The 24,658-nt window shown below is 35.8% G+C and overlaps 1 protein-coding gene across 9 annotated transcripts in view; it reads right to left on the reverse strand.

Moving 5' to 3' along the window:
- Positions 1-24,658, reverse strand: part of LOC150102845 (nuclear distribution protein nudE-like 1-B) — a 303,402-nt gene that overhangs the window by 57,418 nt on the left and 221,326 nt on the right. For all 9 annotated transcript variants that reach the window (XM_090398534.1, XM_090398535.1, XM_090398533.1 and 6 more), the window contains one exon: positions 2,634-2,728. In XM_090398534.1, coding sequence (XP_090254660.1) covers positions 2,634-2,728 — 95 coding nt within the window. The remainder of the gene's footprint in view (positions 1-2,633; positions 2,729-24,658) is intronic.

A 24,658-nucleotide genomic window follows, 5' to 3' on the forward strand; every position in this document is an offset into this window, starting at 1 on the left:
ATAGATGTGTAATCTTATCAAGCAAAAGATTCGTAAGACTGATGTGGAAGGAATATCAGGTGCATAAGGATGTGTCCACTATGAAAATTGTAAGTAGCAGGCCAAAAGAGTCACAACTGTTGGACAGAAAGCTAATTCTAAGTATGAAAAGAAACTAGCTCTGCAAGCTAAAGGCAAAATTCTATCGTTATGCTGCAAGTAAAAGAAAGAATGCATATGAAAGAATAACTCTACTGAATGCAGAGTGTGAGGATGACAAATGCAGAAGAGATTGTTCAACTAATCAGTGCCCATTTTGCTAAAAGCGATCAACCTGCTGTATGCAACACTGACCTCACTGCTACCTCTTTACGATGAAGAAACTCACGTGTATGAGGAGTAGGTAGCTGTTGTACAAACTGAATAAGAATTCAGCAACAGAGACTGATGGGATATCAGCATCGATGCTAAAAAAGTGTTTAGCTGAATTGGCTATTCCTTTGAGCTTCAGAACAAGGAAGATTCCAAAAGAGTTAAAAGAATGTGTAGTAATCCCATTGCACAAGGGTGGTACAAAGATGGATGTATTCAACTATAGACCAATCAGTATCTCAGGAGTGGTGAGGAATATTTTGGAAAAATTGGTTAGGGTCCACATTCAGAAATGTGGTTGACAGAGAATCTCTACTTTGCAATGAACAGCATTGGTTTCCTAAGGGAAGGTCATGTTTTAGCAACTTGCTAACATTCTATAACAATGCTACCATTGAACTAGACAAGGGGAATGGATACATCATGATACTTTTGGATTTTGCTAAGGCTTTTGACAGAATACAGCATGGCACACTGTTGCAAAAATTGGAGAAAATGGGTTTGGGTTATACAATATTTTTTTTTTTTCCTTGAGGGCCCTAAAGGGCACACTGGTGGCATGGAGTTGTCACCAGAGAATGACTACAATGATAACTAGAACAGGCATAGGGTAAAACACTTGTAAAGGCCTATATCAAGTTTGGACGAAATGTCTGTGATGTAAGGGTAGTACTGCCCATAACCAGTACAAAGATTAATAAAAAAATAAAAAATAAAATAAAAATAACAAGTGGTGTACCACAAGGATCAGCCCTTGGTCCACTGTTAATTCAATCACTACATTAATGACTGAGAAGGATTTGACAAGCAATATAGAGCTATTTGCTCATGGTTATGCAAAAATAGGTAGGATAATCAGGAATTTGAATGATATGCAGTAATTGCAGAATGATTTCAATAGGCTGGAATTGTGGGCATGGGAAAATGGATGTCAGTTCAATGTTAGTAAATGTCAAGTCATGTGGTTTGGTGTGATTAGATATCCAATGTTATATTATCTTGGTGGGATTATGCTAGAAGAAACTGATCATGGTAGGGATCTTAGAGTGTTAGTAGATATGAAGTTGAAGTTTAAGGGCCATGTATCAAAGAATGCAAATACAAATCAGACTATAATTGTAATGCTGAAACAAACTTTGACATGTAAAGATAAGGATGTCATTTTGTCTCTTTACAAGGCTTTGATAAGACCTCACTTGGACTATTGTGCGCAGGTCTGATCTCCTGGTTTCTGCGGTGATTCTGATGCAGTGGAGAAAGTGCAAAGGGGAGTGTTAAAATGATATCAGGATTGCGGAATACTGATTATAAAGATAGACTGAGAATTTGTAGACTGCAGACACTAGCAAGACACTCAGCTTCCAAGAGGGCATCCTTGGAAGCTGAGAACGAATGCCATCAAGAAAGGGATGAGATCTAGATTTTTCTCTCAAAGAGTGGTGCCAATTGGAATGGATTGCCATTGAATGTTGTGTGTGCAAGCAGCGTGAATGAATTCAAGAACAAGTATGACAGCTGGTCCATGTAGTATGTGGACTCCCTCGATGAGTCCCTGACTCCCTGGAGGTGTCTCTTAATATTAATAAAATAAATAAACAAATCTGAAAACATAAATTTAATGACAAAATACAATGTCAACACTTCTGTGATTGTGGCATGTAGAGCACTACAGTGAATAAAAATTAAACATTAGATATAGCAAAAGTTAGAAATTTGGAGAATAATAAGTATGATTGTTGGGTATTACCCCACATATAGCATTGATGTGCTAATTCTATATAGGTATATACATCTGAATCTCTAGTTGTTATATTTTAAATCATATTAGTTTCTTTCATAAATTATAAAAGTACTTTTCTTATTTATTAATAATAAGTATTTTCACTTTCAGACTCTTCTGTTTGTTTATTTGGTGAGAAAAGGCTATTATATTCTAAATTAACATACTGAAGCCTTTTAATCAATTTCTCTAAAACAATGTATGATCTTGCTTCTGAAGAAGAAAATCAAGCATCTCAGAAACAGTTGTGAAGTCAAACTCTGAAATGTTACCTATAAAATGCAAAAATGGCTCTTTGAGATAATATTTTTAAATCACTACAATACCAATACAACCATGGACTGATTTCTTAGCATAATGACAGTCATACTGGTGTAACTCTCATAGATCTGGTATTCTGGATTGAACTATATTCTGCAGAGGTCTGTGGGATTCAGATAAACAAACGTTTACTGTAATTGTTTTTAGATAGCTTAATTATAGCATTAACTGAAGTACTTACTCCAACTTTTCTGAGCAAATCTCCAACAATATTAAGAGCTGAAATTCGAGCTGAAGGAGTAAGAGGAGCACAGGTATTGCTTATCTGAGGGTTGTCTGAAGGGAAAAAAATAAGCTGGAGTTAAGAGCAGAATCAAAAATCAATAAAATTTTATTGAAGATGCAATAAGACATATCACAACAGTCATGTTGCCATCTACATCAGGTACCATCCTTCTCAAGTAATATTTAATAAAGAAAGGCTTGAATTCTCTTAAGTGGCCTTCCTAATTGACATTGTATTAATAATAGAAAATAAATAAATAAATTTAAGAAAATCTCTCATATTCAAAGTGTGGATTTTTCTCCCCTATTAATAAATGGTTATAATGACACTAAACATATGAAATTTGAACACCTGATCAAAACAACAGGTTCTCAGTTCTAACTTGAACAAAATATTTGTATAAAATGTGTTTTGTACTAAATGGATAGGTTGCTGTTTAATCTATTCATTTAGTACAAAAAATATTTTATATTGAATTATCTATACTAGTAAATAGTATTGAAAACAATAAACTTTTACCTAACACATAATGCAAGGTACTGACCAAATATTCCTTCACTTCCAGTATCACCACTAGGTATTATAATAGTATTTGCAACCTTTGTTGAAAAAAAAAAAAAAAAAATTCATCTTTAAGAAAAGGGGATCATTAACATGCCTAGAGAAAGCTAGGCAAATCAAGATTAACAAAGGTATGATGATTGTTTTCTCTACCCATAAAGAAGTTATTTATAACTGGAAGCCAAACACGCCATTTAGAACTTCATTAGTAGATAGTGTTCAGCTGCATTATGTTTTCATGTCTCTGCTCTACAACAGCAAGCTGTTCATTTTAATCCCATTGCAAGCATCATAGCGCAGTATCAGACTATAACCCAGCTTATTAGAGGACTGAAAATGTTTCGGAAAAAAAAGATCAAATGGTCATTGTATCTTGGTTATATATACCTCAGCCTCAGGGCCATGCCGTGTGGTTGTGAAGATTGTGAGCCACACAAGGGCGCCTGAAAATAGGGGCGCCATTTCACCGTGGGAAATAAAAAAAAACATAAATTTTACTGTTCTTAAATTATATCGTACTATATAAATAACACAATTACAAATTATATTTAATGCAATAAAAATGAAATTTTAAATCGGTCAAATTATTATGAATTCTTAATAATCTAACAACATTTTTAACTTAATACATCACCAGTTTTATTATAATTTGTTTGAAGTGAAACGTTATCAATATTACCATAGATTTTATTTCACAGTGTAAGCATCAACTCAGTGAAAATTGTATAAATATTCTCGATTGTTTATTATATTTTTAGTGGAAATTGTTAGTTTAAGACAGACCGTGAATTCATTCTTACGCTGTGCTTTGCCCAGTACCGTCGACAGGATGTAGCATAGAGGCAACGTGCCTCACGCCACTGCTTAATAAGGGCACTTGTTCAGCCATATTAAGGCAACAAGATATTTTACAAAAATACAGCTTTTAGTTTACCTAATAAAAAAGGCACCATTTCCCTTGACAGTTAAATATGTGCTTATTATATTTTATTAATAAAAAAATTATAGTCATATATACTAAAACTAAACATTTTAGAACCTACTTATTAGATACTTAAGGAAACAACCCATAAAGTTGCTTGCCTGCAGCAAACAATGCGCCCTCCACAACAGCAACTATACTGCAGAAACACGAAAACCAATTAGTTTTATCATGTCAGTGAATAAGGTTCACAGACATTTGCAGACTGTGTAATATATTTCTCAACAAACAGAGTAATTACAGACAACTGGGAATATAAACACTAACTAATGAATCACATCTTCCCTCCAACAGAAACTGCAATATACACTCAAGCAAACCACATGTTGCAGGTGCAACATATGGTTTTGCTTGACACTACCATCGTCATGAACGTGTTAAAACTAAGAAATATATAGTGAATGCATTTCAGATATTATGGAAATCGGTTTAAGAGAATTAGCATTTCAATTCAATTGTCACCTTGTTTTGTTTGGGTCGCGCAATCTTTTGTTAATACCCACCAATCATATGCACTTCTTAATAGTTGCTTTTTCTCTACTGGCTTACAATCGTGCACAGCTTTCACTTCTCATTAGTAATTTGCAAGGATTGTTCATTACGTATCTTAAGTCTTAAATTATTGGTAATTTTTGCTTGATATAATGGGGACTCTATTTGGGTAGATAACTTTGATTGCACACAAGGAAACCACTCTTGAGGACAGAAGAAGAAGAAATGAAGAATAGAATCTTCTTGGTAAGTCATACCCATTTTCAGTTTTTTTTCTGAAAACTTTAGTTTCCGAAAATCCTCGTATATATCTCGCACCACGATTTTTTAGTTTTAATTTTGGGAAAAAAGTGCGAGTTATAGTTGAATAAATACAGATTTATAAAAGCACAAAAGAGAGCAATATAGCAGATATAGAAATAAGCAATTTCACTCCTCTCATTGATAATAAATTATTTATATTAAGTCAAAATGTATAGTATCTTTATACATTTTGTTCTATTAAAAATAAATCTTTTTTTTTGTTTAAATGTACATCTAAATTCAAATAAAACAGACATTTACAATGAAATATATTTTTATTTATTTATTATTATTATTATTATTATTATTTTGATAAGGGTATTTTGAAAAGGTACTTGGTAATAATGAAAATTAAAGAAGGGGTACACAGATATCTGAAGTTTCAGAAACACTGCTCTATCCAAAAATATTTAGTCTGAAACAGGCGTATATTAAGATGTTAGTTTTCTTAAATTCCGCTTCGAATTTGGATAGACGAAATAGCGCCTATCCAAATATGCACTTCTTACATTTTTTTCAGCGTCATTTTCAATTTTGAATGTGAAACATATTGAGTGTATTGTGTATTCTGTGTTTAAGTGACTTTGGACAATTTTGGAATTTGATTTTAATCGTGTACTTATGTTTGGAATTTTGATAGACAAATAAAATTTTAAAGGTAATAGTTAATAAATTATAAACATATTAATCAGCTGAGGGACCACAGCTAAATGTTAGTTTTCTTAAATTCCACTTCGAATTTGAATAGACGAAATAGCGTCTATCCAAATATGCACTTCTTATATTTTTTGCAGCGTCATTTTCAATTTTGAATGTGAAACATATTGAGTGTATTGTGTATTCTGTGTTTAAGTGACTTTGATTTTAATTGTGTACTTATGTTCGATTTTGATAGACAAATAAAATTTTAAAGGTAATAGTTTATAAATTATAAACATATTAATCAGCTGAGGGACCATAGCTAAAAATCCCATATATATGCAGGGTAAACTATCGACATAAACTATCGACGCGGCTCGAATTAAATTAATAAACATAGGTTATTTATGAGCTATAAAACTCTTTAGATGATCTAGGTTTGCTTACGCATACTGCAATTGGCCCTTTCTTGATACTTTTCTGATGTATTTTGCATCGTTTCATTTTGTGCATTACAGTGTTTCTGCAATGTATCCACTGTAAGATTTATAACCTCAATACTTGAGCATTTCTGGTCAAATATCATCTACGAGGGTGGTCTGAAAAGTTCACGGCCTCAGCCATAGATGGCAACACTATCGGCAAGAATTTTTTTTCTAAGTTGGTACATCTGTCATAAGCATCCATTCAAGACAATATGAATAAAATATTCAAAGATGAGGGTTATTTTCCTGATACAGTAAAATCTCTCGGAACCAGCACCCAATTAATCAGCAATACCAAAACAAAGGCACTTTTGAAGGTCTAAATTTAAACCTGAAATTTAAGCCTATGAGATAAGAAAAATATGCAATGGACCTGCATTCTGGCAACACTGTCATATGTATGGCTGAGTTGCGTGGGGCACGTGACTCCTGAATGTATGCTTCACACAATACTCCCAGCGGCTCACTGCTAAGAGAGATCATGTCGGTTGTTTTGTATTGCACAGCCATAACTAGTGCCAACAAACTACATTTGTATATGTACACTCCTAGCCCATGTGGTGTTGCTATGGCTACTCCCAAGAAACGTAAGAGAAATGTTCTCACTCTCAAATTAAAACTCGAATTGCTTGTGAAAATGGAAAGAGGTGTCAGCAGAATGAAATTAACGGAGGAATATATAGCTGAAAGTTCAACTTTGTACAATATAAAGAAACAAGGTGGTCAACTCAGAGATTCATGATGCAAACAGAATCTACAAAAGCTGTAGAAAATAGGAAAACTGTACACCAATCTGGATGTGGAGAATTAGATCTTGTGTTATACGAGTGGTTTGCCCTGAAAAGATCAGAGGGAGCTTGCATTTTTGGACTGATGCTGCAAGAAAAAGCAAAGGAATTGCATGGAAAAATGAAGATGCAAGGAGAGTGTAGATTTTCCATTGGGTGACTTAACCGATTCAAAGAAAGGCATTTAATCCATAAGTTAGATGTGTCTGGTGAACAGAGGAGTGCCAGTGAAGTGTCTGTGAATGAGTTTATCGAGCAGTTTCAAATAATTGTGGACGAAAATAATATGACTGAAGAACAAATATATAATGCCAATGAAAGTGGATTGTTATGGAAGTGTCTTCCCATGTCGACTTTGGCTTGTGTGACGGGAGCCTTACAGAAGGCTTTAAGCAGAACAAGGACTGCATAAGTGGTGGTATGTGCAAATGCTGCAGGAATGCACTAAGTAAGATTGTCAGTGGTAGGCAAGTACTGCAATCCACTATGCTTTAAAAATGTGAAAAATCTGCCTATCCATTATCAGGCACAAAAGAACACATGGATGGATTGTGACATATTCAAAGAATGGTTTCATAGTGTATTCGTGCCCAGTGTGAAGGAGCATTTAAGGGAAAAGGGTTTACCTTTCTGTATGGTTTACCACCAGACAGAAAAGTGATTCTTTTGTTTGACAATTGCCGTGCCCATCCCCCAGCTGAAGACTTAAATGTGGAAAACATTTGTTATGTTTCTGCTGCTCAGCGTAACAAGCCTTATCCAACCAATGGACCAAGGAGTCATCAAGAATATAAAGATAAACTACCGTTCTCTTTTTATGCACTGATGTGTGAACTTTGGAGGTGGCGTCCAAGATTTTCAGAAACAGGTCACATTGAAAAATACCATATTTACTTTGTCTCTTGCGTGGAAGAACATTACTTTTACGTCGCTGTTGCCATAAAATGTGGTCAATGATCATGTTTGAAGATGACAAATCAAGTGACAAAGATTTTCGTGGTTTTAAAACATGTCCTGTGACTGATATCTTGGATTTGGCAACCAATTTGGAGAAGGTTAGAGTTAGTGAAGAGCAGGTGCAGGCTTGGGTTGATGTAGACAATTCTGTTCCCGTCACTCTCTCTCTCTCTTGATGATGATGACGAAATAATCAAACATGTTCTGGGAAAGGAGAAAGATGAGGACAACGGCAAGCAGACCAAGATAGTTACATGGAAAGAAGCTGACAAAGGATTGAAGACTTTCATAAGATTTGCCAAGCAATGTTCGCCTATGTCAGCACATGATGTTATGAAACTTCATTGTATACACAGTGAATTTTTAAAGCTCCGACGACAATCTCGTAAGCAGGCAGACATTCGAAGTTATGTTATGTCGGCACACTAAGAAATTCACAACTTTCGTGTGATAATATGAAGTAATTTTTAAATGCTGTTTAAATTTGATTTTGTGAAATATAAAATTATGTGCATGTGTTTTAAATTTTAAAAATTCCGCACAATTTTTGAGTTATTTAATTATGGCCGGCAGATTGAAAAACAAGACCAACGAACTTTGCAAGCAGCAATTTCTACAGATGGCATTACAAAACATGAACAGGTAAGGTCTCGAAATATATATTCAAAATCTGGTATCCAGAATCGGCAAAGTTCTGTTGTTGCTAGTTAAGAGAGATCGTACTGTACTAATTTGTGAATCTCATTCACAATCAGATAGAAGGAAAGGGAATAGTTTCAAACCTCATATTTCAAATACACAGCAAAGGAGAAAATTAAATTCTGGTAAAACCAAACCTAATAATGCAAGAAATTCTAGAAACCCCAGGTTACATACCTCAGATAATGAGTTATTATTATCTGAATTATCTCTGGAGGAAGTAGGGGAGACAAGAGATCTGGGGTTGATGATTGATAGAAACCTGAAATTCAGGGGACATATTGCAAAGGTGGTGAAGGTAACACAGAGGATTGCTGCAATAATGAGAAGGACGCTGACCTGCAGAGACAAAAGAGTTATCATTCCGTTGTATAAGAACCTGATCAGACCACACTTAGACTATTGTTCTCAGATTTGGTCACCAGGATTTGAAGATGTAAGTTAACTGTGGAAAGGGTACAGAGGCAGATAACAAAGACAGTTTCAGGATAGAAGGAGAGGTGATATGATTGAGACTTTTAAACTGTTGAGAGGTGGTTACAGGGTTGACACTGAGTAGTTCTTTCGCTTGGTTGAACAGCGGGTGATGACAAGGGTGAGGAGTGGTTTCTTTGCGTGGAGGGTGGCTGAACCATGGAATGCATTGCCTGATAGAGTGATGAGGGCAAGAACGGTCAATGAGTTTAAGGAGTGGTATGATAGACTTTGTGTTTCCTAGGAGGACCTCCCGCGACGAGTCTTTTGACTACTTGGAGGCCTAAATAATAATAATAATAATAATAATGTACAACATAAGAGTGATGATAATCAGAAAGATTAACATAGATGAAATAATAGCAGAATATCATAGATTAGCTAACTTAGAGTTAAATAAACCAGAGGAATGTAAAAATACCTCTATTTTAGTTAGTGAAGATAAAGAATCTTAGAAACCCGTAGAATTTGATTCTGATATTGATGATTCTGTAAATTTAGAACATAATTCAAATAATTTAAGTGAAATATTTAAAATGAAAGGAAATTTGTAAATATAATGAAATGGAAGATGTAAATTCTGAATTATCTCTAGCATCAGATGATTCTGAAACTAGTACCCATTCAGAGATTGTAAATAATGATCAGCAAGAATCATGTTATTATTTAAGATCAAGGCATAAGAATTAAAAGAATTGTAAATTTTGTTAGATATAAGTTATATATTTAGAAATTTAAAAAAAAAAATTGAGAGAAAGATGAAACTGATGTAAAAATAATTATAATTTAAAATGATGAATATTTTTACAAACTGTTTATGTTAGTATATTGTTAGTTTTGGTTTCATAACACGTACATACGCAGTTGCGATGTGCCCATTATTGATATTATTATTATTGTCAAAATGAAATGTAAAGCATTTGAAAAATTTATGTACTTACTAGATTTTGATAGTTGTGTCACTTTCAATTTTTTATTGTAATTTAAAAGTATCTAGTGTTGTGTTCTGAAAAGACATTCTTGTTATGCACAGCTTAGAGGGAGCATTGCAAGTGACTCACCTCACTTTCTCTAGCTGCTGCTGACCATTAACAATGGCAAAGTCCTTTGTTCTTCCATTGTTCTTGACCACCATTCTACACCTGAACTTGAAATACAAATAAGTTGAAACCTACTTGATAGATTTTGATAATTTATTTGTCAACATCTTCAGCTTATTGAGTGGAACCATTTTGTAACACTTTCAAATTAAATAACAAGAATTAATCTACTTTAAAACAGTAGAAACTGATGCTGTATTAAGAATGTGCATGCTGTTGCATGCTTACACAGTACTCACCATAACAGTTATAACACACACACACACACCTACATATTCTAACTAACTGTTCCATTAGACTGTACCTTTGTTCTTCCATTGTGACCACCATTCTACACCTGAACTGGAAATACAAATAATTTGAAAACTACTTGATAGATTTTGATAATTTATTTGTCAACATCTTCAGCTTATTGAGTGGAACCAATAAGTTTGTAACAATGTCTTGTCTAATGCTCTGTGGCATGCATACCTTTATCAGATTGCTAATCTGTTCTTTTATTTAATTGTAAAATCCTTTTAAAATGCACTAAAGATGGAAAATTTTGTAACAAAAGATAACCTAAGTAATTTTTTTCTATGTTTTTGGGTTGTAAAATGTGTCAAGATAAATTAGAATAGTTGTGTATGTATGCAAGTTATTCTAGGATACTGCCTAGACAGGTTTTATTGAAATTTGACAGTTGGATCTTTACGAACATATGTTATTCTTATTTTGTTTTCAATCAGATCATTTGCATGAGCACAAAGAGTCTAAATGTGTCAGAATTATATATTACAGGAGCTGTTAACTGGAAAGATAGAATTTAATTATTTTATTTTATTTTTTATCAGAAAACTTACACAATATTATTCTAACTGATGTTAATAATCACTTAAGAATGAAAATTAGATAATTTAGAGGAGACCTACACACTACTTGTCTTGCTGTCCTAGCAGTTAGGATACAACTAACCAACAGGTTATGGGTCTGTAGGCCACTGTGGATATGAATGTTTTGTGAATATCATAGCTGCTGGACAAATTTCATTACCAGGTATGAGACTACTACTACCCTACTTATTAAATGGCCAACATGGCTTGATAAGTTCAATGTTTAGTCACTAAGGGAGGGTTTACAAAGTATCTAAACCTAAGCCATGTAAGATATTAATGCTAATATATCATAGGCTATCAGCCTTTTATGAGTTGGATCCATGTTGAGAAAAATAAAACAAAACTACAACCCCTAAGAAATGTGGAGAACTGTCAAGAGCTTCACTCAGTTTCCCATCACCCTTTCCAGAACTGTGTACCACATTATTACATTATAATGAAAATGATGATTAGCAAGCAATCTGGGCCTTGACCAACAAAATTGTACTCTATATTGGCTTAAACCACACACACACACACAAATATGATAGCACAACATGAAACATTATGCTTGTTGAGCATCATCCAGTTAAACAAGGATTCCACTCTTTTTGTTAGGAAATGTGAAGAGTGAAAAAAAAAAAAAAAGTCAGCTGACTTTTTCTTTTTTTTTTAAATTGAAACAATACAATTTAACACTAACTGGAACTGAAGACAGGCACTATCAGCATAACTCATTGGAATAATGGTTAGTTCTGATCCTGTTGATAGATGACCAAATCTTCCTAAGAAGAGTAAAACCAGGCTGCAGAGCACAGGGATCTTACCAGGAAGTCATTTGTTGGAAGACGGTTGGCCCAATGTTCTCTCTGATGCTCTTTCGATGACTGGTGACATTTTTTCAAGGAGAATTCTTTCAAAGATTTAAAGGTGGAGCAAAGCAAGGAGATGGGTCACAGATTTTTGACATTATTTGGATCTTTCCCAGGTTTGGGTACAGCAATTATTTTGGCTTCTTGCCATAGTTTGGGTAGTTGTCAGTTGTTATAATTTTTGAGAAAAGGGCAGCCAGTCATGTTTGACCTCGTTGGCCGAGATGTTTTAGAAACTCGGAGAGAATACCATCTACTCTTGCATCCTTGACGAGTTTTAAGGCTTCCTGTATTCAACATTAAACTTGAATGGCACACAGTTTCAGGTATAGTGACTGTGCATAAAATCTCAGAGAAGGTTCTAGAAAGAAAGATGAGGAATTCTTTGAACATTAGGAATGATAATTGACAAAAGAAATGTTTTTTTTTTTTTTTTTTTTTTTTTTTGAGACCTAAACAGCAGAGAAAGAACTGAATCCCAGATTCACTTTCTTCTAAGGATAATGGTGTGGAGATTGCTGGAATAAATGTATTAGTCTTAAGGGAGATTATGTTGAAAAATAAAAATAAATTTGAAATTATAAATTTGTTTTTTCATTGTTAGGCCAAGAACTTTTCAGACCACCCTTGCATAATGCAATGCATTATGAGAAGAGCAACTACTCAGAAGCGATACCAAGGTTGAATTAATGTAATGTAGAAGTCATATTTTCATATACAAGTATTCAAAAGGTGTCACACCTTATTACTAAAATAATACTTTAGATTAGAGGGAGATTTTGAAAGATTCTCCACATGATTATACTATAAATTAAAGATGTGAAGAAATCCTTCGAAAACAAAGTTTGCACATGAAGTAATAAGGTGCGACACCTTTTGAGGGTTAGATAATCTGAGTATGAGATCTCATCCACAACAAATATTAAAAATGAATAATTAATCTTTATGAGGATCCCACGCATTAAAGATTGCAAATCTACTGTATATTTAATATCATGGATAGATTAAGGGTTAGATGTTCCCCTGCTTTAGAAGAACAAGTATGGAACTTTTTTTTAAGTCACTTACCTGAAGTGAGTAGGGGTAATCTCATGCGATGGCAATTGCCTACCACCTAATATTGTTTGCTATTACTCTGATGATTGCTGTATCATATTGTATTCTATCTCATTTGAACTTACTTATTCATTCCACACTGATGATGTACTGCTATTTTCAGTACACAGTATATTGCTAATTTTTAATACATATATACTTTGCCGTATATATACATATATACTTTGAGGTTGTGTGCAAAGATAAAAAAATCAGAACTCCCTGGTGGACACAGGAAGTTAAAGAGGCAGTGAAGGAAAAGAAGAAAGCATATCAAAAGTTCCTGGCAAATAAGTCAGCTTTTACTCTTACAGAATACAGAGACAAATGTAAGAAAGCTAAACAGTGTGTAAAACTAGCTAAACAAAAGTCATGGGAAGACTTTGGCAAGAATATAGAAAATAAATATCAAGAAGGTGGCAAAATATTCTGGAGGTTGTTGAAGAAGCTTAGGAATGGAGGAAAGAGTGCTGTAAAAGGAATTAGAGATGATAAAGGTGAAATGAAAACAGGAGAAAAAGATATCCTTGAAGTATGGAGTAATTACTTTGAAAAACTGCTAAATGAAACAAGCAGTGATGACAGCACAGTGATAAAAAACACTGACCAGGCATGCAGTCAGGAATACATATCCATACTTGAAGTAGAAAAAGCCATCAAAGGCTTGAAATGTGGAAAGGCAGCAGGAGTAGATGATATTCGACCAGAAATGCTGAAGTATGGTGGTATAAGAGTCTTACAGTGGCTGCACTGCATAGTTCAGAAAGCCTGGACAGAGGGACGAATTCCCGATGATTGGAGTAGAGCTCTCATAGTACCCATATATAAAAAGGGAAATAAAACTGAATGTGAGAATTACAGAGGTATTTCCCTACTGAGTGTTCCTGGCAAGATCTATGCAAGTATACTTGAGAAACGGTTGAGAACAATTGTGGAAGAAAAGCTTGGTGAAGAACAAGCTGGATTCAGGCCAAATAGAGGCTGTCAGGATCAGATCTTCACTTTACGACAAATAGTCGAGAAAGCATGGGAATATAACAAAGATCTGTATTTAAGTTTTGTCGATTTGGAAAAGGCATATGACAAGGTGCCAAGAGAGAAGCTATTCAATATGCTGCAGTTATATGGTGTCAATGGGGCATTATATCAAGCAATACTTAGTCTTTATTTGAGTTGTGAGTCAGCAGTTAGAACTGAAGGAAGTACAGGAAGATGGTTTAATGTTAAATCTAGTGTGAGACAAGGATGTACATTATCCCCTCTGTTATTCATTATCTATATGGATCACATTATGAAGGAATGTGGTATTAAACCTGATATCAAAATTGGAGATGTTAATGTCAGCTCTTTGCTTTATGCGGATGATGTTATACTTCTAAATAAATCTGCTACAAGTCTGCAAGATTCTCTGACTAAATTGAATAGCTGTTGTAATAGATATGGTATGAAGGTCAGCAATAAAAAGACAAAGACAATGAAAATAGGCAGAATCATTGAAAATGTCAACTGTGTTGTGAATGGAGAACCTGTGGAACAAGTAAAACATTTCAGCTACTTAGGCACAATTTTTACTGAAGATGGTAAACTAAATATAGAAATAGACAACAGAATCAGCAAAGCTGGTATCGTGGGAAGTCAAATGAATAAATTCATATGGAATAAGAAAGAAATTAGTCAGAACACTAAATTAGCTGTATATAAGACTGTGTTCAAACCAATTTTAACTTATGGATCTGAGAGCTGGGTCAGAAGTAAAACACTTGACCAAAGACTAGAGACCGCAGATATGAGAGTCCTGAGAAAGATTAGAGGCGTGAACAGATGGCATCAATGGCAATATCATATTAAAAATGAGGATATTAGGAAAGAACTTGACATTGTCAGCAATCAGGAATGCATTAGCAGAGCTAATCTCAGATGGTATGGTCACTTAAATAGAATGGGAGAGGAAAGATTAGCAAAACAAGTGTTCTCTGCCAGGGTGGCAGGAAAGCGACCCAGAGGAAGACCAAGATATAGGTGGATTGATACGGTACAAAGTGCCTTAGATGATAGAAATATAAGATCTGGTAATGTTGGAATCTTGACAAGTAACAGATTGATTTGGAGGAAAATTGTAGATAGGAAGTTAGTAATGATGTAATTTTTTCATGTAGTACTGTCATATCCTGTACACCCCTTGAGGGTACATGGCAGGAATTTGATGATGATGATATACTTTGCCTAAGTGTTTTTTCATACTCTATTAACCTTTCACTGCTGATTATCACAGGTGCATATTTGCAGAGCTAGAATATTTTCAAGTGCAGAATAATGCCAAAAGATCCTATCATTGCAATTACCCAATTTTTTTATTTTTTAAAAATAAGACTTGAGGAAGATATTTATTGCTTTTGAATTTGTTACATTTCAGCAACAATAAAAATCAGCTTCAAGGTGAATGATTGCACAAAATGAGATCTATAACTGATCACTTCAGGCAAACTTTCAGTGATGTGTTTATCCCCTTTGAAAGAATTGACAGAGATGGGAATTTAGTATTATTCTAGGATTGTCTCTCATTCAATCAATCAAAAACACATACATCTCACACAAAAATTTTGAATTATGCAGTTGTGAAACAATATATAGCTGAATTCATTGTTTCGTTCCTCCCCTTCTACTCATATGCAGTTTGGGTGATGGCCTTGATAGGCATAATCATTACACTGTTAAAGTAGCACACCCAGGACAGGGAAAAAGCCTGCCTTCCCCCCCCCCCCCAAAAAAAGAAAAAGGAAAAAAACATTAGAAAATTTTTTTATTCATGTTGTGTCATGTCTCTATTTCTATACTACTTATGATTTAATGGTCACATACGGTGGGAATATTCAACCTATAGCTCTCGGGAATCATGGCCGCTGTGAACGCAATTTGAAAGAGGAAGTAGTTGGGCAGACCAAGAGCTATTTAATTTGCCCGAGCCGGGCCAGAGGAGATCACAGGTTTCATATAGTGGCGTTCACTGCAGATACTCAGTCATAGGTCGTATGCAATGCGAAGTGTCTATTCTCAAATCATCTACTCAACTTGGCCCGCCCCAAGATTAAATCCTAAGTGCACCACTGCACCTTTATCTTTCTTCAACTAGAGAGTCAGTTTCTGCTCCATTTGAGAATACAGCAGTAAATGTTTTCCACAGGCTGGCCTGCCAGATAGTGCACAGGACCAAACCCGATGGCAACGCATCTGTTGGAGGCTTCCTGATCAGCTGAAGAATAATCCTACTGCTGCTTACCCTGTCAGGTCGTGCCTGGAGGGAGACTGGGTCAATGGTATGCAGAGGTGGGTGGGCACTGCCTGGAGCCACACTCGGACTGGAGTCGGGGCACTCCCCATGTATGAGTTATGTACATAAGTCCCCTCACCCCAGATGCATGCCCTACTCTTTGTTTACTGACCTACACATGAAAGCCAATCATAAAAATACTAGTGTTTTAACTGCAAAAAAATCTTCCAGAAAAAATATTAAAGAATCTAAAAATATGAGAGTCCTGAGAAAGATTCGGGGCATGAACAGATGGCATCAATGGCAATATCATATTAAAAACGAGAATATTAGGAAAGAACTTGACATTGTCAGCATCCAGGAATGCGTTAGCAGGGCTGATCTCAGGTGGTATGGTCACTTAAACAGAATGGGAGAGGAAAGATTAGCAAAACAAGTGTTCTCTGCCAGGTTGGCAGGAAGAACACCCAGTGGAAGAACAAGATATAGGTGGATTGATATGGTAAAAATTGCCTTAGAAGACAGAAATATAAGATCTGATAATGTTGGGGTCTTGAGAGGTACAGACTGATTTTGAGGAAAATTGTAGATAGAAAATTAATAATGATGTAAATTTTTCATGTAATACTGTCATATCTTGTACACCCCCTTGAGGGTACATGGCAGGAATTCGATGATGATGATGATGAAAAATATCAAAAATATAAAAAAAAAAAAAAAAATTTACACAAATAGTAAAAATATGGTCCCACACATCCAAACTTTACCAATAAAAGACACTTCCATATTCATTTCACTAACATTTGAGGCATTAAATACAAACCTTAGTGACCACTTAAAGACATCAAAATCTGATCTCTTATCTGATGCTAACAGAACCTCAGTTGGCATCCTCCATAACAAAAGTCCACCACAAATTATCCCAACTACATCCTGCATAATGCATTCCACAAAAAATGCAGAACATGTGCTTTTGTGAAATCTGATACTGCTTGTCAAAGGCTATCCAACCTGGAATTCCAACTTTTGATCTGCTCAAGCTAGATTTCCTTATCTCACTTAAAAGCCTTTATTTGCTGCCTTTACTGCTTTCCTAACTCTAACAATCCTGCTGCCTTTTTTGACTTCCTATCACTAAACATTGATTTCTTACAAACTAATTTACCCAAATTGTCCTCCTTGGGAACTTTAATGTCCATAACACTAAATGGCTGCTCTACTCCTACTTCACAGATCAAGCTAGAAGGGAAGCTGAATCATTTGCCATCAGTCATGACAACAAAATAATCCTCAATGGAACGAGAGCTTTCATTTCCTACTCTACTGCAAACCCCCAACCACTATCAAAGCCCTGGTTTTCAAAATGTGCCTCTGCAGTCCATTATAAGAGTGCAGCTTATGTTCAATGGCTTAAATTAAAAACTCCAGCTTCTCATTCAGCTTTAAAAACAGCAAGAAACATGTAAAAACTTATCAACGATTTCAAAGCAGACTTCATAAGAATGAAATGCAAATAAATTTGCCACCTGTTTAACTGGCAGTCAAGCCTTCTAGCCCCTTGCTAAGGAGGCTGTTGGGCATAATTTCTGCCTTCCCTGTTGCCACCTCTCTCTTGCATCCTGATGGCACTATGGTAACCTCACCCAAGGAAAAGGCCCTCTAGGCACCAGTTTTTCCTCCAACCTGTCTTTTCCCCCTTCTGCCTGGATGACCAAAGAAAATCACCTCCTGTACTTCCATAAACTACCCACTGCATTCCTCCTCTGAACTTTTGCCAAAAGGACATCAGAAAAATCCTTATTAATCTTGATACTAATAAGGCTCCTGGGCCAGATGGTATTCCTCCAGTTGTGCTACAGAACTGACACCCATCCTGTATTGCCTATATAAAGTATGCTCTGCTCAAAACTTGTACTCAAGAATTTATACCCATCCTGTATTGCTTATATAAACTATCATATTCTACTAGCATCTACCCAACAGCATGGAAGGAAGTCTACATCCAGCTTATACCCAAAAAGGGAGACAAAAAGTCGGCAACCTAACTATCGCCCCACTGCTTTCATCTCAGTACTTTCAAAAGTGACAGAGAAGGTTATCAACAACCAGCTTCTTCATTACCTGGGGATTCAACAGTTAATTAGTGATCACCAATATAGATTCTGCCATTCTCATTCTACAACCAACCTCCTAGCTAATCTCACCCACCTTTGCACACAGGTCATGAAAATTTGCAGAAATTCATGTTATCACTCTCTATCAATATTGATAGAGTCTGACATCGAGGCTTCCCGAACAAGCTGCTATCTTGCCTCCTTTCCTTCTACACTTTGTGATTGGATTGCCAGCTTCCTCTCATCAGATTTCCCCGTTGATGCTGGAGTGCCCCAGTGTTCTATGCGTTCATCCACACTCTTCCTCCTTTACATCAATGACTTCCTTTCTCTGACTTCAAATCCTCATTCAATAACTGCAGTACTTTAATGTTAGATGCCTTAAGATCTTCCATAACCAGTGACCTTCTCAACATCCTCAAATGGAGTGTAAACAAGTTAGTAAATTTCAATGCCAAAATAAACTCAAGACTGCCTTCTTAACTGCAAGAAAAATTGTATTTCATCCCTTATCATTTTTCACAATATTCCAGTTTTCCTTTCAAGATCAACTTTCTCTTCTTTGGTTAAGTGCCACAACCAGTTTATCCCGGCACAAACATATTACTACATGGCCTCTTCAGCCTCTAAAAAAGCTTGGTGTTCTTTTCCGATCTAAACATTACTTCTCTTCTTTTCAACTCCTAATTCTTAATAAGTCTCAGATCAGACCAACTATGGAGTACTGTTCCCACATTTGAGGTCAAGCACCAAAGACTTCCATGAGAATTCATGATGATATTCAGAAGAAGGCAATCTGCTTAATAGATGACTCTTCCCTCACAGATCTCTGTAGTTACTTTATCATAGGTACTTTCATGGACATTGCTCCTCTGACCATTCTTTCTCCTGACGTAACTACTTTCTAACCATCTAAAAACCAGAGCAACCACTGGCCAATGCAACTAACTTCTCCTCAGCTTCCTTCATGCCATCCGCTTCTAATTCTTTGGAGCAGTCTCCCTACCATACTGTCTTTCGCACTGAGTACAACCTCCCACTCTTTAAAAAACACATGAACAGGCTACATTACTATAGTGTTATAGGTCTTGTGACCTTTCATGTGGGGGGGGGGTTGTCATAAATATATATATATCATCATCTTCATCAAATTCCTGCCATGTACCCTCACAGGGTGTACAGGATATGATAGTAATACATGAAAAATTTACATCATTACCAACTTCCTATCTACAACTTTCCTCAAATCAATCTGTTACTTGTCAAGATTCCAACATTACCAGATCGTATATTTCTATCGTCTAAGGCACTTTGTACCGTATCAATCCACCTATATCTTGGTCTTCCTCTGGACCATTTTCCTGCTAACTTGGCAGAGAACACTTGTTTTGTTAATCTTTCCTCACCCATTCTGTTTAAGTGACCACACCACCTGAGATTAGCTCCGCTATCGCATTCCTGGATGCTGACAATGTCAAGTTCTTTCCTAATATTCTTGTTTTAATATGATATTGCAATTGATGCCATCTGTTCACGCCTCTAATCTTTCTCAGGACTCTCATATCTGCGGTCTCTAGTCTTTGGTCAAGTGTTTTACTTCTGACCCAGCTCCCAAATCCATAAGTTAAAACTGGTTTGAACACTGTCTTGTATACAGCTAATTTAGTGTTCCGACTAATTTCTCTCTTATTCCATAAAAATGTGCACAAATTCACATGGAGAGCAGAGGCTAGGAATAAGAAAAGTCTCATTGACTATGTTATTGTTGATAGTGATCTTTTCTCCCTGGTGCAGGACACCAGAGTGTACAGAGGATTTGAAATTGGAAGTGATCACTATTTAGTCTTGAGCAGGATAAAATTGAATTTCATATTGAAAAGAATAACATATAAGAAAGTTTTAAAGCGAATAAAAGTTGAGCAGCTCTCAGATGTGAGCTGTAGACTAAAATACACAAAGATTATTGAAGGAAAACTGAAAGAGTTTGAGAACAGGAATCAAACCTTGGAGATTCAGTGGCAAACTCTGAAGAAAACATTGATTGATTCTGCTAGAGAGGCATGTGGTGAGGTTGTTTGTAAGGATAAAAAAATCAGAACTCCCTAGTGGACACAGGAGGTTAAAGAGGCAGTGAAGGAAACGAAGAAAGCATACCAAAAGTTCCTTTCAAATAAGTCAGCTTGTGCTCTTAGAGAATATAGAGACAAATGCAAGAATGCTAAACACTGTGTAAAACTAGCTAAACAAAAGTCATGGGAGGACTTTGGCAAGAATATAGAAAATAAATATCAAGAAGGTGGCAAAATATTCTGGAGGTTGTTGAAGAAGCTTAAGAATGGAGGAAAGAGTGCTATAAAAGGAATTAGAGATGATAAAGGTGACATGAAAACGGGAGAAAAAGATATCCTTGAAGTATGGAGTAATTACTTAGAAAAACTGCTAAATGAAACAAGCAGTGATGACAGCACAGTGGTAAAATTTTTACAGTGGTAAAAAACACTGACCAGGCATGCAGTCAGGAATACATATCCATACTTGAAGTAGAAAAAGCTATCAAAGGCTTGAAATGTGGAAAGGCAGCAGGAGTAGATGATATTCGACCAGAAATGCTGAAGTATGGTGGTATAAGAGTCTTACAGTGGCTGCATTGCATAGTTCAGAAAGCCTGGGAAGAGGGACGAATTTCCGATGATTGGAGTAGAGCTCTCATAGTACCCATATATAAAAAGGGAAATAAAACTGAATGTGAGAATTACAGAGGTATTTCCCTACTGAGTGTTCCTGGCAAGATCTATGCAAGTATACTTGAGAAAAATTGTAGAAGAAAAGCTTGATGAAGAACAAGCTGGATTCAGGCCAAATAGAGGCTGTCAGGATCAGATCTTCACTTTACGACAAATAGTCGAGAAAGCATGGGAATATAACAAAGATCTGTATTTAAGTTTTGTCGATCTGGAAAAGGCATATGACAAGGTCCCAAGAGAGAAGTTATTCAATACGCTGCAGTTATATGGTGTCAATGGGACATTATATCAAGCAATACTTAGTCTTTATTTGAGTTGTAAGTCAGCAGTTAGAATTGAAGGAAGTACAGGAAGATGGTTTAATGTTAAATCTGGTGTGAGACAAGGATGTACATTATCCCCTCTGTTATTCATTATCTATATGGATCACATTATGAAGAAAAGTGGTATTAAACATGATATCAAAATTGGAGATGTTAATGTCAGCTCTTTGTTTCATGCAGACGATGTTATACTTCTAAATAAATAAATCTGCTACAAGTCTGCAAGATTCTCTGACTAAATTGAATAACTGTTGTAATAGATATGGTATGAAGGTCAGCAATAAAAAGACGAACACAATGAAAATAGGCAGAATCATTGAAAATGTCAACTGTGTTGTGAATGGAGAACCTGTGGAACAAGTAAAACATTTCAGCTATTTAGGCACGATTTTTACTGAAGATGGTAAATTAAATATAGAAATAGACAACAGAATCAGCAAAGCTGGTATGGTGGGAAGTCAAATGAATAAATTCATATGGAATAAGAGAGAAATTAGTCAGAACACTAAATTAGCTGTATACAAGACAGTGTTCAAACCGGTTTTAACTTATGGATCTGAGAGCTGGGTCAGAAGTAAAACACTTGACCAAAGACTAGAGACTTCAGATATGAGAGTCCTGAGAAAGATTATAGGCGTGAACAGATGGCATCAATGGCAGTATCATATTAAAAACGAGGATATTAGGAAAGAACTTGACATTGTCAGCATCCAGGAATGCATTAGCAGAGCTAATCTCAGGTGGTATTGTCACTTAAACAGAATGGGCGAGGAAAGATTAGCAAAACAAGTGTTCTCTGCCAGGTTGGCAGGAAAATGACCGAGAGGAAGACCAAGATATAGGTGGATAGATACGGTACAAAGTGCTTTAGACGATAGAAATATAAGATCTGATAATATTGGAGTGTTGACAAGTAACAGACTGATTTGGAGGAAAATTGTAGATAGGAAATTAATAATGATGTAATTTTTTTCATGTAGTACTATCATATCCTGTACACCCCTTGAGGGTACATGCAGGAATTTGATGATGATGACATGGTGTTAGTAATAATCAGTCCATGTCCTGAGCAGAAACCCGACAGGTATTTGCCATTATTATTAGCTTTGCTCTTTTCTCCAAATTTTCCCAAAACATTTTTGTATGTCTGACAATCACTTCCTACTCTGCTATTTAGATCCCCAACAAGGACCAACTTTTCCTTTTTCATTGTGTCAGTAGCTTTCTCTAGAGCCTCAAAAAATTCCTACACTTCTACCTTAGTAGAACCTTTTGTGGGACCATAGGCATGAATAAGTCTCATTGTCTAGTTTCCCATTCTGATATTTGCCGAAATCACTCTACTTGAAACTGCCTGCCATTCAAGAAAATTAGCCTCGTATTTTTTGTTGAATACTATGGCTACTCCTTCTTTTCCTTGATTGTCATTGCCTGAATATAACATTTTGTATTTATTGCTCAGAAAGATCTCACCAGTTTTTGTCTTTTCTGTTTCAGTCACCCCTATTATGCCGATCTGGTACTTATCTAATTCCTCCGCTACCTCAATTTCTTTGCCATTCAGGCTTCTTATGCTGATAGTACTGATCTTTAACTCTGGTGATGTTGAGTTGGGGTGTGTTTTCAGATTTCCAGTAGCTGACTTTTTGCTGTTTGCCCTGGTTCCCTGAGGAAAACAACTGGGGCCTTGTTTAACTGAGGGACGCCCCAGCCGGCATGAAATTTTGTCATGTTGTATCATCATTTTGTATTTTGGTTTAACCAATAGGAATACAATTTGGTCGGCTAAATCCCAAATTGCCAGCCCATCCTTGTTTGTTCAGTATCCAGGTAGATATCCAACAGAGTTCACCACGAGAAGGTGAGGAATGGACATTAGGTCAGAAGCCGTGGTCGGTTCTCTGCATTCCTTTAAAGGCTATGTGGAGGTCTCCTCTCAGTTATACAGCTTTGACCCTTAAGCATCCCATATATATATATATATATATATAAATCAAATACAGTTTCAGAACATTAATTTCTGAACCGTATTGCAAATGGTGTTTTCTGATTTGTTACAGTAGCTGACTTTTCGCTGTTTGTCCTGGTTCCCTGGCGAAAACAACGGGGGCCTTGTTTAACCGGACAACGCCTCAGCCGGCATGAAATTCTGTCATGTTGTACCATCATTTGGTATTTTGGTTTAAGCCAATAAGAATATAATTTGGTCGGCTAAATCTCAAACTGCCAGCCTATCCTCATTCATTCAGTATCCAGGTATATACCTAACAGGGTGCACCACAAGAAGGTAAGGTCTGGACATTAAGTCAGAAGCCCTGGTTGGTTCTTCACATTGCTTTAAAGGCTATGTGGAGGTCTCCTCTCAGTTATATAGCATTGACACGCACCCTATTAAAAAAAAAAAAAAAAACTCATTTAACGAATTAACTGAACGTGCCAAACGTTGTATCAAAGCTGGGGGAGAGTATATTGATTGAAATAAATGATTTGAATAATTATAATTGGCCTGTGCTTTATTTTCTACCAAAAGTTCGGTTTCTTTTTAAACATAGGGTGTCCTGTTAAAGACTACTCCCATAATTATTTCCAGACTTCGTGTGATTTCCTAAAAGTAAACACAATATATTAATGCTTCATGAAGAGAACACTTTTCAACATGTAAACATTGTATCACATTCGTGTTAATAGCCAGGTGTGCGGTCAAAATGCATATACCTTTGAACCCTTTGAAAAGATGCATCGATGGTGAAGTGGGTCAAATTCTTAGCGTTCTAGCAGTTTTAAACTGCTCAGAAGGCAAGGCAGGGTGAGCGGTGAGACAAGAGCACCTAAAGGCTGTGATTGGCTATTGTGTCAACCAATCCAACTGAACGTTGTCATTTGTGATAAGTTACTGTTTTTGTTTCTGAGTTTCGCCTGTTTTGCATGCGTGAAGCATGAACGGACATGGTAGGCAAGTTTTTATATATAATATAGACAAGTTTTTTAATATATAATTTTCAATAAATTTATAACTTTTTTTTCCCCATACTTAAAATGTGAAACAATGTTGTAGTTGAAGAAGCTATTCATTCTGAGTACATGTTCTTTCCATTTTCCTCTATAGAAAATGACTGTTTCATTTAGGGATTTTGTGATTCTAAGTTTATTTCTGATTTCGCTACTTTTCATTTTATCCATTATCGTGACTCCTTCAGTTCTGTACAGAAATTTCATTTCGGATCATTCAA

The sequence above is a fragment of the Typopeltis vanoorti genome, chromosome 9 (genome assembly GCF_054136105.1).
Source record: "Typopeltis vanoorti isolate ZY-2024b chromosome 9, IOZ_Tvanoo_1.0, whole genome shotgun sequence".
NCBI lineage: Eukaryota > Metazoa > Arthropoda > Arachnida > Uropygi > Thelyphonidae > Typopeltis > Typopeltis vanoorti.